General features: G+C 44.3%; 1 protein-coding gene across 6 annotated transcripts in view; it reads right to left on the reverse strand.

Moving 5' to 3' along the window:
• TLN2 (talin 2) overlaps window positions 1-13,439 on the reverse strand; it is a 421,578-nt gene that overhangs the window by 113,901 nt on the left and 294,238 nt on the right. For all 6 annotated transcript variants that reach the window (XM_070421588.1, XM_070421561.1, XM_070421564.1 and 3 more), the window contains 5 exons: window positions 13,224-13,352; window positions 11,795-11,908; window positions 7,827-7,940; window positions 4,332-4,466; window positions 2,003-2,131 (listed from right to left, as the gene is read on the reverse strand). In XM_070421588.1, coding sequence (XP_070277689.1) covers window positions 2,003-2,131; window positions 4,332-4,466; window positions 7,827-7,940; window positions 11,795-11,908; window positions 13,224-13,352 — 621 coding nt within the window. The remainder of the gene's footprint in view (window positions 1-2,002; window positions 2,132-4,331; window positions 4,467-7,826; window positions 7,941-11,794; window positions 11,909-13,223; window positions 13,353-13,439) is intronic.

The raw sequence follows: 13,439 nt of genomic DNA on the forward strand, positions 1-13,439 counted from the left end.
AAGTGCTTGCTTCCCATGAACAGCATGTCATCTTGCTTTGTAAACGGAATAAATAATTCAGGGAACAAAGTCAGTGAAGGCCTGGGGTCTGGGTAATTACTTGATTACTAGATGAGGACAACGTTTTGGAAGAGAACTTCTGGGGGTACTGCGAGGGTGCAGAGAGGCATCAGAGAATCGGTGCATTTCTAATCCCGCAGGTTTTGCAAGAGAGGCAGGCCCTTCAGATGAAAAATAGAGCCTGGTCCATTACAGCCAACAGTATAACACAGTACACACACTTTTTAAGGGCAAACAATTTCCTTAAAATGTACATGGTGTTTCTTACATGCTAACTGACCAGTTATTTTATGTGACGGCATAATTTATGTCACGTAAGCCTCTCCTGGTCTCCACAGAAGTTTGCAAAGGGAGAGACCAGGACCACACTGCAAAACTGCTGGCCCACAGCCAAGCCTGACTTCATCAGTAGCTGGGTGACTTTAGTTAAGTGACTTAACCCGAGTTTCCTAGTCTTTACAATGAGGGGTAGCCTGATGGGGCAAATATTTTCTGAGTGCTTCTTCTTTTTTTTTTTTTTTTTTAAATATATTTTATTGATTTTTTTACAGAGAGGAAGGGAGAGAGATAAAGAGGTAGAAACATCAATGAGAGAGAAACATCAATCAGCTGCCTCCTGCACACTCCCTACTGGAGATGTGCCCGCAACCAAGGTACATGCCCTTGACCGGAATCGAACCTGGGACCCTTCAGTCCGCAGGCCAACGCTCTATCCACTGAGCCAAACCGGTTACGGCTCTGAGTGCTTCTTATGTTCGAGACATTGCTCTATGGCAGTGATGGCGAACCTTTTGAGCTCGGTGTGTCAGCATTTTGAAAAACCCTAACTTAACTCTAGTGCCGTGTCACATATAGAATTTTTTTGATATTTGCAACCATAGTAAAACAAAGACTTATATTTTTTATATTTATTTTATATATTTAAATGCCATTTAACATAGAAAAATCAACCAAAAAAATGGATTCACGTGTCACCCCTGACATGCGTGTCATAGGTTCGCCATCACTGCTCTATGGTAAAGTAGGTGTTCCTGAAGTTCCATATATTCTAAAAGTGTTAATTCACCCAAAGAGCAGCAGTAGTTTTAAGAGATCACTCCCAACATGAGCGACTACAAGCTTTAATTCAAACCTTTATTCTGCCAATAACTGGACAAAACAGTGAACACATCTACACCTGTCTTCTCAGCTGTTAAGATGGGGTTAACAAAACTTGCTCATTAAGGTTACTGTCAGGACAAATTTTATTTATGTGTGTATAGAGTGCTTAATAAATGGTGGCATTTTATTAGTGATGTTCAGTAGTGTGTAAAGGAGGTACATATAAATGAGGAGGATTGGTAAACTTTAACCAAGAAAACCCTGACATAAGCATCAGGAGGTAGCCTAACATGAAAACTGCTAAGTAAATGTTTTTTGTTTTGTTTTTAAACATGATTATTGGGAGTATCTCCTGTACTTTTCTTTATAACCTCATTGCCACTCATTTCCTAGTAAAATACCCGAGGGGAGAGATGAGACTTTATAGCGAGTTGATTGATACAAGCTGCATCTATTTTTTTAAATTACATTTTCTTTTTATTGTTGTCATTATTATAGATGTTCCCCAACTCCTAGTTCCAAACCTAGCTAGTCAGCTGCACTGGCCTTCTTAGAAAAAGGCTGCAGGATGAGAACGCTGGCCTCCAGCACTGGCATGTGTCTGGTGTATGAAGGAGAGGGGTGAGTCTAACACGCAGGTTCATGCCCAGCCAGACCCGAGAATAGCGCTCACAGCACCAGCAGCAGGGCCCTCGGGCAATCCCTACCATAGGGCAGCTCTAAAGCAATGTGGCTGTTCTGAGGCTTTGCATTCAAAATGTTTGACGTCCGGGCACACCAACCCCAAAATAAAAACCGCTTCACACGATTAGAACAGAAGGCAGACCCCAGCCCACCTTACCGTCTCGCCGGGAAGCGGCTTCAGCTGGCTGTCCGCGGCTGCCATCTTCGCATCCTGCAGCTCGTTCTTCAGGGTCTGCACGGTGCTCAGAGCGGAGTCGATCTCCATAGGGCCGCAGGCTTCATGGGCCTGTGACAGAGTTGGGAACATGCGGACACAGTTGGCTTGGAAAAAGTGTCCCAAGTATTTTGCAACATCTGACGTGCCTTCTGGACGTACCCCCAGTGAATGTCCTACTCCAGCAATAGGAGGCAGGGCAGGAAGCATTTCCCGAGAGGGCAAAGATCATCCACAGTCAGAACCTTAGTCCTAACTTCCTCAAATAGTAAGTTACGTCTGTCTCATAACTGTATAGACTTCTAGTCTCCTTGAAGTTGTTTTTATCTGAAACGCATTTGCTTCTCAGACTAAGAGGACTCTTATTCACTGTGTCTGGGTTCTGGAGATAGGGCAACCAGCACAGTAGGTGTGCACAGAGAGGCTGGGAAGCACGTGGTGAGCACTTAAATGAAGGAAGGGAGGAAGAAATGAATGAATAAACCCAGGACTTGGGGCCAAAGCTTTACTGATTCTCTTTATAAATTTCTAGATTATAAACCATTATCCTTTCATACCAAAGACTACGAAAGATTTTTTTTTCCTTAGTAATTTAAGAAAATTTTATTCTCTTGATCATTTAAAATATTGGTCTCCAAAGGTGTTGATCACCCCCATATACATATCTTAATTATATGCATGTATAACTATGGAACAGTGTATTAAATACTGGTAAATCGTAATTTCTTTCCTTTTTAAATAGTTAACAACAGCAGTAATAAACACTAATTTCTATGTGCCAGTATTCCACAGTGAGGAAACTGGGGCAGAGAGATTCATTAACTTGCATAGGTCACAAAAATAGTCAACGACAAGGCCAGAATTTGAACACAGGTAGTCTGACTCCGGAGTTGATATCCTTCACCCTTACACTAAGTAAAAAAATACTTGAGCCCTGGCTGGTGTTTCTAAATGGACAGAGCATTGGCTCTCGCACAGAAGGGTTTAGGCTATCTGTTTCTACACAGGGATTGTTACAGTGGGGAGAAATGAATTCATGCCAGAGTCAAGGGCATGTACCTGAGTTGCAGGTTCGTTCCCCGGCCCCAGTCGGGGCCCATGCAGGAGGCAACCAATTGATGTGTCTATTGCATGTTCCTCTCTGTCTCTCATCTTCCTCCCTCCCTTCCACTCTCTCTAAAAAGGCAGAGGAAAATACCCTCCAGTGAGGATTAACAAGGACAAAAATACTTAAAAGCTCTCAGTGTCTTCCTGCACTCAGTGGGCCATCTTGCTTGATCCCACGGGGAGGCTGACTGTTTGAGAGCCGTAGTTTGAGGTGTGCGTGTGTCTACGACTCACTGAAAAGCCCTTAAAGCTCAGATGTTCAGGTTCTAAGCCCAGATATTCTGATTTGGCTACGGAGGCCAGGCCCAGGATCCTGCATTCTAAGTGCCCCAGCTGACCCTAGTGCAGATGGTCTCTGGACCTCTCCTTGAGAAACACAGCTCAAAGTACTTTACTTGGATATAATCTAAATCTCTGGGTATTTTTCTTTGGTGATGTAGTGCACTGTTCATATTAATTCAGCTCCTATCCTTCTTCCCTTGCTCCTGGATGAGGCTATCTGTTTCCACACAGGGATTGTTACAGTGGGGAGAAATGAATTCATGCCAGAACGTCTTGGTAATGCCACATCAAACAGTGTAGTAATGAGGCCTCTGGTAATTAATAAGTTCCAGAGACAGAAACTCATTAATCCCTAATTCTGTTCAATTGAGGACCTCATTAAGGTGAATGCTTCCATTTAAGATGTGAAAAACTTTCAGAGCAAAAAGATAATATAAATGTTCTCCTCCTCCCCTCCTGCCAAAACAACTAGATTTGCTGCCTAAATTTGTTATTAAGTTCATAAGATGATGAGGGGGAGATATGATCACTGTTTTCCACAATTTACCTAGCACCAAGGACCTGATGACTGCCAGGCTCCCCTAAGACTCTGAAAACAGACCACTGTTTGTCCAGGGTATGGGAGGAGGGGGAGTGTGCAACCTAAAATAGTTTAACAAAGGTCACCTGTAGCCAGAAGGTGAACAATAACTCTAGGCGACTGTGGCTAAAAGTGGTAAAAGCCAATGTACACGGAGGGCATCTTTAACGGTATTGCAAATGCTTGGACCAGAAATATGCCCAGCCATGCTCAGGCCCTGGTAGCACCCGGGTTACAGAAGCAGGAAGGAATTCAAAGCGCCATCCCCAACGAGCTAACCGCTGTGACCAGGGGCCCACTTGCCTTCTGCGAGGCAGTCCGCAGCTCCGCCAAGCTGGTGGCGAGATTCTTGGCGCACTGGCTCAGCTGCATGGCGGCAGCCTGGTCGCTCACCGTGGGCACTGCGGCTTTGGCGGAGGACACCATCTTGCTTCCAGGCTGTAGAGAGAGGGGCAGAACGTAAGGCAGCTCCTGGAAAGTAAGGGAGTTGACACCAACAGCAAGGCCACATCTCAGCCAGAACTTACTTTCCCTGAAACAAGGAATATTAGAACCACATACACCGCCAACCCCCGCCCCCCCCCCCCCCCCCCCCCCCGCGGCCAAAAATTCCCACCCCAAATCAGATACTCTAGGTCTAGGCTGTACATTCTAGGAATGTAAAATAAATAAATAAATGGATGTGTCATTGGGGAAGGGGTAAAATTCGGATAATGACTTGAAATTCTCATTTAAAACAAATTTCAAAGAGAGTTTCTTATTAAATATGGTTCTTTTTGTTTCTCAGGATAGCTCTTTAACCGAAATATATACAAAGATTATTTTTTAAAAATATAGGCAGACAGCCTGGCCAGTGTGGCTCTGTGGTTGAGTGTCGACCCATGCACCAGGAAGTCACTGGTTCGATTTCCTGTCAGGGCATATGCCCGGTTTCGGGCTTGATCCTCAGTGGGGGGCGTGCAGGAGGCAGCTAATCAGTTTCTCTTTCTCTCTCTCTCTCTCTCTCTCTCTCACTCTCTCTCTCTCTCCCTTCCTTTCTCAAATCAATAAAAACATATTTTTTAAAAAAGCTTTAGTCACAAAAATTGTAAAATGTCTAAAAATATAGGCAGACAAAAATGAAACAAATAAAATGACCTATTTTATTTCTCACTACTCAGGATAATTTCATCATGCATGAAATGTCTGTTCTCATGTACAAATATTTTCAAGAATAACATCATGCATTTATCCTATTTTCAAACTCCTTGTTTTATATATTCTATTTTTTTTATTAATCCTCACCTGAGGATATTTTTTCGATTGATTTTTAGAGAGGGTGGAAGAGGGAAGTAAGGGGAAGGAGGGAGAGAGAGAAACATTGATGTGAGAGACATTGATTGGCTGCCTCCTGCATGAGCCCCGACCAGGGCCGGGGATTGAACCTGTAACCCAGGTATGTGCCCTTGACCGGGTATTGAACGCGTGACCCTCTGGTGTGCAGGCCAGTGCTCTAATCACTATGTAAGGCTGGCCAGGGCCATAGTCTATCTTTTAAATAGCTAATAGTATTACATTGTATATATCTGTTAATATTTCTCAATCCTGTATTGTTGGGCATATTTTAATTTTTTCAATATAATAAACAATGGTATGATGAACACCTTTGTAGCTAACATTTTGTACATGGTCATAATTTTTTGAATAAACTTTTAAAAGTGGAATTTCTGGAACAAAGAGTATACACACTTTTAAGGGTTTTATTACACAGGCTATACATATGTCCTTATAAAGTTGTAACAAAGCTGATTGCCAAATCATAAATATTAATATTTAAAAAATTCATGCCCTGGCTGGGTGGCTTAGTTAGTTGGAGCATCATCCCATACACCAAAGATTGCAGGTTTGATTCCCAGTCAGGGCACATACCTAGGTTTCAGGTTAGATCCTCAGTTAGGACATGTACGAGAGGCAACTGATCTATGTTTTTCTTTTTCTTTCTTTCTTTCTTTCTTTCTTTCTTTCTTTCTTTCTTTCTTTCTTTCTTTCTTTCTTTCCTTTCTCTCTCCCTCTCCCCCTCTCTCTCTCTCTTTCTCTCTCTCTCTTCCTCTCTCTAAAATCAATAAACATATCCTTGAGTGAGGATTTAAAAAAAGTTACAAAACAAATAAAAGAATTCATGAGAATTTAAGAAAAACCAGCATGAGTATTCAAAAAAAATTAATAAATAATTTCACATAATAAAACAACTGAAACATGAAAAATGTGTATTTTCAAACAAGGAAATACAAAATAAACCAATAAGAGCTTAACCAAGCAAACTGGCAAAAACATTTGTTTTAAATGCTTGATTCCCCAACTTGAAAAAGATGTATCAAAAGGTGTGTTCCATCCACTGCTAGTTGTAGATTTGGATTTGTTCAGCTTTCTGAAAGGGCATTTCACAATATGTATGAAGAAAGTTTAAAATGTAAAAACTCTGACCTGCCAACTCCATTTCTATTTATTTCTAACTCTGCCTTAGTCTTGTAAAGATCTGATGGGTCAATGATAACAAAATTAAAAAGCAACAGAAAAAGGGAAAGGAAAAAGAAGGGCAGGACGGAGTGGACCCTGGAACACGCATACACTGCTCTGTCACAGTCTCTACAGTCCTGCCAGCAGGAGAGATGACGCACCTCTAACCACCTGAATGAAAAGAGAAACACCTACCTGTCCGAGCCACAATTCTCAATGTCCCAATAATAAAAACAAGCCGATGGCAATCCTATTTCTAGAAATTTACCCTAAGGAAATAATTGAAGGGGGGCAAAGGCCTGGAACACACATGGAGATTTTCATTCTTTCCCTATCACAGGTTATCTATGATGGCAAATAATGGAAAACAACCTATTTGTTCAATGACAGGAAAACAGCTAAACATTGAGTATTGACAGATGATAGAATGTTATTCAAAATCATAAATGCTCATAATATACTTGTTAACATGAAAAACACAGTCTATATGTGATGAATTTCAATTAAAAATATATACATACATGTGCATGTCTGTGTATGTAGTCAAAATGAGAAGAAATACATCACGATTTTTATCTTCTATCTGCATGTGGGATCTATGACACTTGAAAAAATTAACCAAATGTATGTAACCATGAGTTCTGTAACTATAGGTTCAACTAGACAGGGCCAAGGTAGAGAACGGCCTAATCACATGAACTCTTTATAGGATACAGGTAGACAGAAAGAGCTGAGAGATCTGAATACAAGAAGTATGTAAAAAGGGAGTTTTCCCACAACTTCATATTCTGGTTTAATTTAACTTTCCTTAAACTAAATCCACCCCTCACCCACAAAGACTGGCAGCACTTATTCATTCTACAACTGCCATAGGAGACTGGCATGCCTTTGAAGAAGATGCACTCGCCATTCCTGGTCTCCTTGGCCATGAATAATAGCATTAGATGTTCTGGAAACTAGAAAACCTACAGCAATGCCCAGGACTAGGCTGTTAATCAAACCTGCAACTTCTTCCTTGCTTTCTCTCACAGGAGAGAAATAAAGTGATTCTCCTGAGAAAAATGGATTATGTGCCATCTCCTGGGGCAATTTCCCTGCATATAAGCATTTTGCTTTGCCAAGCTGAATCTACCTCTCCTGAGACTGCAAATATGAGGAGGAAGCCTTCAAGGTCTGCTTACTGCAAAGACTTCACTGTGGCTGTGGAATTCCTTATTCCTCTCCTTAGGGATAAAAGACACCTCCTGCCCAGTGGGGGTTGGGGGGCTCTGAGTACAACCCAGGTGAATGCTTCCGTGTTACCTGGAGGAAGTTCTGGCTGGAGATGATGAGAGCCAGCTGGGCACTGAGGTCTTCTGCTTGGGCTTGGCTCCCTCTCACTCCCTGGACCAGCTGAGGGATGTGATCAGCCACCGCCTAGAGGAAGCGGGAAAATGAAAACTTAGCTACCTAGCATGGTGAATTACCAAAACAAGGTGGACAATGACCGAAGTGATCAATGTTTTTCGGATGTGCTGTCACTCCTGGGAGATGCCTGTCCCAGACCTTGGATTTACACGGCACCGTTAGCCAGCTGGGTCCTTACCAACACTGAATCCTAACCCAGAAGCTCTGGGTACCCTTCCCCCACACATGCTCTGTCTACCCCGTGGTCCCAAAGGTCCCTGTATGTTCAGCAGAAGACGATTCTACATAATGAGGCCTTAAAAGAATGCCCCAGTTCCATTGCACACTACCCTGGCTCACTAGGGTTGAAAACTTCAGAGAAGCTATACAATTCACTGGTGGATAAACTCAGGTCATAGCGTCCCAGGAGCAGAAGACAGTGAGAGAAGTGCTGAACTATCAGCAGATTTCAGTGCTTCCATTTTTTATTTTTATTTTTGGTGTGTGTGTGTACACATTTAGTTTTATTGTAACAAAGCAACTTGTACACTTTTAACGTTTAAAACTGAGCATCATCTTTCCTTTCTAGTGAAACAAAAAGAAAATTTAAAAATAAACAGGAACAAAATTATAATAGAGAAATGTCAATTCTGAATCAGATCCTACAGGTTCTGCGGATTCTCCCATCGAGTGGCAGGGCTCAAGTCATCATTAGGGGAGAATTTTATTTTAAAAGTGTCATCTTAGACTGCAAGGATGTCCGTTAAACATCACAATTAAACATGCCAAAGGCGAAGCCATGTTGTCAAAATGCCCACTTAACCCACCCAAATATCTCAAACCCACCCTTTGATGACCTTCTATAATGCCCCCCATCCCTTTTTAAGTTATACATATTTTTTTAAACAAGAGAAAGTAGACAGATACATGTTGGTAAATGCTAACTGTCCATATTCATATAGAGACACAGTGTAATCTCTGAGCCCAATATACAGAGAAAGGAGGAAAAAAAGCTAGAATTCTATGCACTACTACACAGGGGTCTGGCCACCTCCAGCTCCCAGCAGAGCTAAGGGAGCAGAAGGTTTTTCTTTTTCCCCACAGAGCACGGTGGTGTTGATTCCATAAAGTTTTTCTTGAGACAGGAAGGGATAGAAATGAATTTGGAACAGAAAGGGGCAAAGACTCTTTCCCCACTGTATTCTGCTCAAGGTACATCCCCCCCCAAATAAGGTGAGAATCATGGTGTAAAGGAGAGAAAAGAGACCTCAAAAACAGGGCGACTGAGCACAAGAGGGGGGAAAAAGAAAGAGGGGGAAAAAAAGACTGTAACTTGCTCCCAGGGACTGGAGAAAACTTAAAAAGGTTGGAATCCATCAGTGATCATTAGTCGTCATCTTCTTCATCTTCTTCTCCTTCCCCATCATCATCTTCATCTTCTTCACCTTCATCCTCATCCCCTTCTTCATCAATATCTTCCAACCCTTCCTCTTCTTCATCATCACCGTGATCTTCTTCTCCTTCCCCTTCTTCATCACCCATGTCAGGCAGGAACCAAGTAGCACTGTAATGGATTTGGCCAAATGCCATCTTTGATGGCTTCTCCTAAGTCGTCTGCACCTGCATCAGAATGGTCAGTGAACCAGGTAAAGACGCTGTCTGGTTCCTCATGCTGTCTCCTCCTGCTGGCTTTATTCTGTGTTTGACTTGAACGTTTGGTCAAATCCTTTCCAGATTTCCATTTGATTTCAGTGGACTTTGAAGATGGATCACCACTCTCACTCAGAGGAAACTCTTTGGAGAGAACTTTATTTTCGAAGTAAGGATTTTCATCAAACTAAAAATATATTCTGTAACCTGATTTAATCTCTTCAAATTCTGTCACTTCAACTCTTGTCAAATAATGCAGCGCCTCCTTCATCCTCTTCCCGAAGCAGAGCAGATGCTTGTGAATGGTTGACAAAAATTGTGACCCCAAAATTTGGGATTTGGGCGATCAATTCTGACCTCTTCTGAAAAAATGGTTGACGGTGTTTGTTATATTTCTGTTCTACTTTCAAAATCTCCTCACTGGCTTATTCATTAAGTCTATTTCATTTTGTACTTCATCAATATGTTCAATAGCTTCTTGCTACTAGTATTCTTTTTCTCTCTTTGGCAAGTCCTGAGGGGCCAGCTTCTTCTCCGGCTTGGGGGCTGGAGGCAGTTTCGGTTTCTTCGTTTGAGGTGGGAGCGAGGACTGGCATTTGAGGCTCAGCACTTCTATTTCTTACTTTGCAGGTAAACATCTGTCCTTCCGCTTTCCTGTTGCCATGGCTCCTCTTCCCCTCGTCTAAGTAGCTCTCTCATTTCTCAAACTGGAAAACCCCAACACCCAGAGCAGAGGAGGGAGGAGCAGCAGCCCTGGGGTGAGACCGTCTCACACAGTGACATGCCTTTTTCCCTGTGTCCCCACCTTTCCCCTCTGTCCACACCGTCCGACAACAAACAGGCCCTGAGGTCACGGCACAGTGGCTCACTCCTGGGGAAGGGCCCAAGTGCATCCCACCCGGGTGACACGCCTTCCTTCAGGTGCCTGCTCCAGAAGGATTAAAAAATGTCCCCATGAGACTTTTCTCGGGGCCTCTCCAGGACCTCTGGCTCGCCATTTGGTCCACTGTCCCCTCCCCGCTGACAAACAGCAATGCTCTCATTTCCTGAGGTGATACCCACAGGCCGAGGATATTTAGTCTCATCCCAAAAAGTGGAGGAGGGGGCTCACCCTGGAGTATTTCCCTGGACACAAGTAGCACGTGCTCCCTGACAAGGGAAAATGCCATTTTCCACCCCTGCAGGCTGCTGGATGGAGGCCATCACAGCAAACAAACTCCCCTCCTGCAGGAGCCTGGCTCTCAGAAAAGCCCCCGCTTTGGGTACATGGTCTGGCAGTGGGGCTACTGCACCCTGAGGTTTTTCTACTAGAGCACACGGATCCTCGACGGGGCCTGACCTCAGGCGGCGAGGGCTCGGGCCCTGGGTGGTTCCCTTCGGAAGTAAAGCCATTTCTGAGGTAGAAGTGGCGACATCCCTTACAGGTGATGGTTTCACAGAGGAGATTTGGAGAAAGGAGAGAGGGCAGTGAGCTCTCAGTCCCCAAGCACCATCACTATGCCTCCGCCAGCCCCCGCTGCTAACAGGAAGTTTCACACTTCAGTCAGACACATTGTTTGCACGTGGGCAAAGAGCTACGAAATCAGATTTTGTGTCTGGCCATTCAGGGGTCTCCTCGGAGAGTCAATGGCCTGGGCCCTCAGAGAAGGCAGCAGAGGTGTCACTGTGCCCCCGCTAGTAAGCGGCTTCCATGCGCCACCAAGGCCCAGGGGTCAGGAGAACTGACAGACAACAGCAGAAAGCACCAGAGCACCCCATCCTGGAGGCCCGACGGGATGAAATAAACCCTGGAGGTGCCATCCGTGCGAAACAGGAAATCAACTTCCAGGATGAGTGAGGTTAATGCGAAGGCCCACCCGTCCAAGGCGGAAAGGCACTCTGGAAATTCAGCGCTCCATTACTATTTCAGGGTCCGAAAATGGCCCCTCCTTAATTCGGGCTCTCAAAAAAAGAAAGAAAAGAATCCAAACAAAGGAAAGACAATGCTGGAAAAAACATAGTCTCCCCTCACACAGGCCATCCACTTAGACAAAAACCAGACGTGTGTGTGCGTGTGCATGTGCGTGTGTGTGTGTGTGTGTGTGTGTGTGTGAACACCTGGAACAGGGGAGCCGGAGCAAACTGGATTAGGGGCCTGGATGATCAGACTTAACTGCATTGCCAGGGCACTCAGTGTTCTAATGCTATCAGCGTTTTCTACAGCAGACCTGGCTCTCCGGCAGCCGAGACCTCACCTTGCAGCTCTGCACCAGCTGCTGCTGGGCCGCAGGGTTCTTGTTGGACACAGCTGCGTTCTGGGAGGCGGCGATGGTCTGTGTGGCCGCGGCGGCAGCCTGCTTGGCTGCAACCTGGGGAGGAGCGGGAGAGGAGGTGAGCCAGGGTTTGAATGTGCCAGCCCACACACATGCACATTTGTGTATGTCCCGTCACTGGACAGCTGCACACGTGCGAAAGGGAACTCCAGGCAGGGACTCCGCCTTTTAAATACATCGATGACCCTGACCTAACGGTGCTGCTCTCTGCTTTTGGTTTACCAGGTACATTTTCAGGAGGGCCTGGGAATTTATTTTTCCCCATTAAGGGACGTCCACTCTCAGGAAGAATCATTAACTTTAAATGTATCTATTTTGTTAGAGTCGATGATTCCTTCAGGGCCCCCAGTAGGAAATGTAGAGTTTGGAAGACCAGAGATGGGGATCAGGCTTATAATGTACCTGGGACAAGTGATAAAGGCAAGCACGCTTGAAAGCTCAAGGTGCACTGTTCACTGTCTTTCTCAAAAACACCAGGGACAATTCCCAGGCCATGATGACAGATAAACAGCACCAGGTCTACATGCTTTAGCGGGGGAAATTCCTCCTCCGACAGCACAAGCTGCTCCCTGGGTCAAGCACAAACCTGGTGCTCATGGCTGTCCTCTCTCGGCCATGGGAAGCCTTGGTCCAGCAGACCCAGACCTTCCGGCGAGCACTTGCCTGTGTTTACGCTCTCCCTTGCTTCCAGGGACAAGCAGGCCAGTTTCCTTCCAGAACCCAGCGGACTACACACGGGGGATTACACACTAGGAAGGCAGGTCCTTCGCCTCCAACCTCGCAAATCTTAGTGTAAGAATCTCCCTGGTACATTTGTGAGAGAGATTAATTTTCTAGCAAAGTTTTTGCCCATTACTATTTTATTTCTTTTAGAATAAATAAATGTTCTGAAAAAATGACAAATATTTCTTATCACTCCCTCTCATACCTTTCTAACCAAGCCTGATTCCCATCTCTGGTCTTCCAAACTCCACATTCCCTACTGGGGGCCCTGAAGGAATCATTGACTCTAACAAAATAGATACATTGAGAGTTAATGATTCTTCCTGAGAGTGGACGTTCCTTAACGAGAAAAAAATTAATTCCTGGGCCCTCCTGATAAAAAAATTTGGTTTTCTGAAACCATGAAGCAACTTTTCAGATTGTGTCAATGTGCCTAAACCATTGAATGTCAATGTATAATGTACCTAAACTAGCATTTCAAATAGTTCCCAGTACCTAAACCACTAAACTATGTCACTAATCACTAATTTGGATTTAGCTTCCTGTCCATGGGCTTTGCCTTATTAATCTGATTGTTCTTTCAAATACCTCTTTGCCATGTAAAACGAGCATCAGCCTCTATACAGACCTCCAATCGGTTGACAATTTTTTTCTTTATAGCATTCTGGGCGGCCGCATTGGTTGCCACCCGGAGACCTTCCGCAGCCTCTCTCAGCCTTTGCTGCTGGTCCTCATTCTCAGGGTTGGCTGCAGCTCCCTGGGAAAGTGAAAATAAAGATTTCATGCTGCAGACACTGAATTCATGCCTTCAATTTTGCTCTTTCCTAGTAATGAGAGCCAAATG

This window comes from Myotis yumanensis, unplaced genomic scaffold (genome assembly GCF_028538775.1).
Source record: "Myotis yumanensis isolate MYYU_CA2020_CCGP unplaced genomic scaffold, mMyoYum1.0.hap1 SCAF_1, whole genome shotgun sequence".
Classification (NCBI taxonomy): Eukaryota; Metazoa; Chordata; class Mammalia; order Chiroptera; family Vespertilionidae; genus Myotis; species Myotis yumanensis.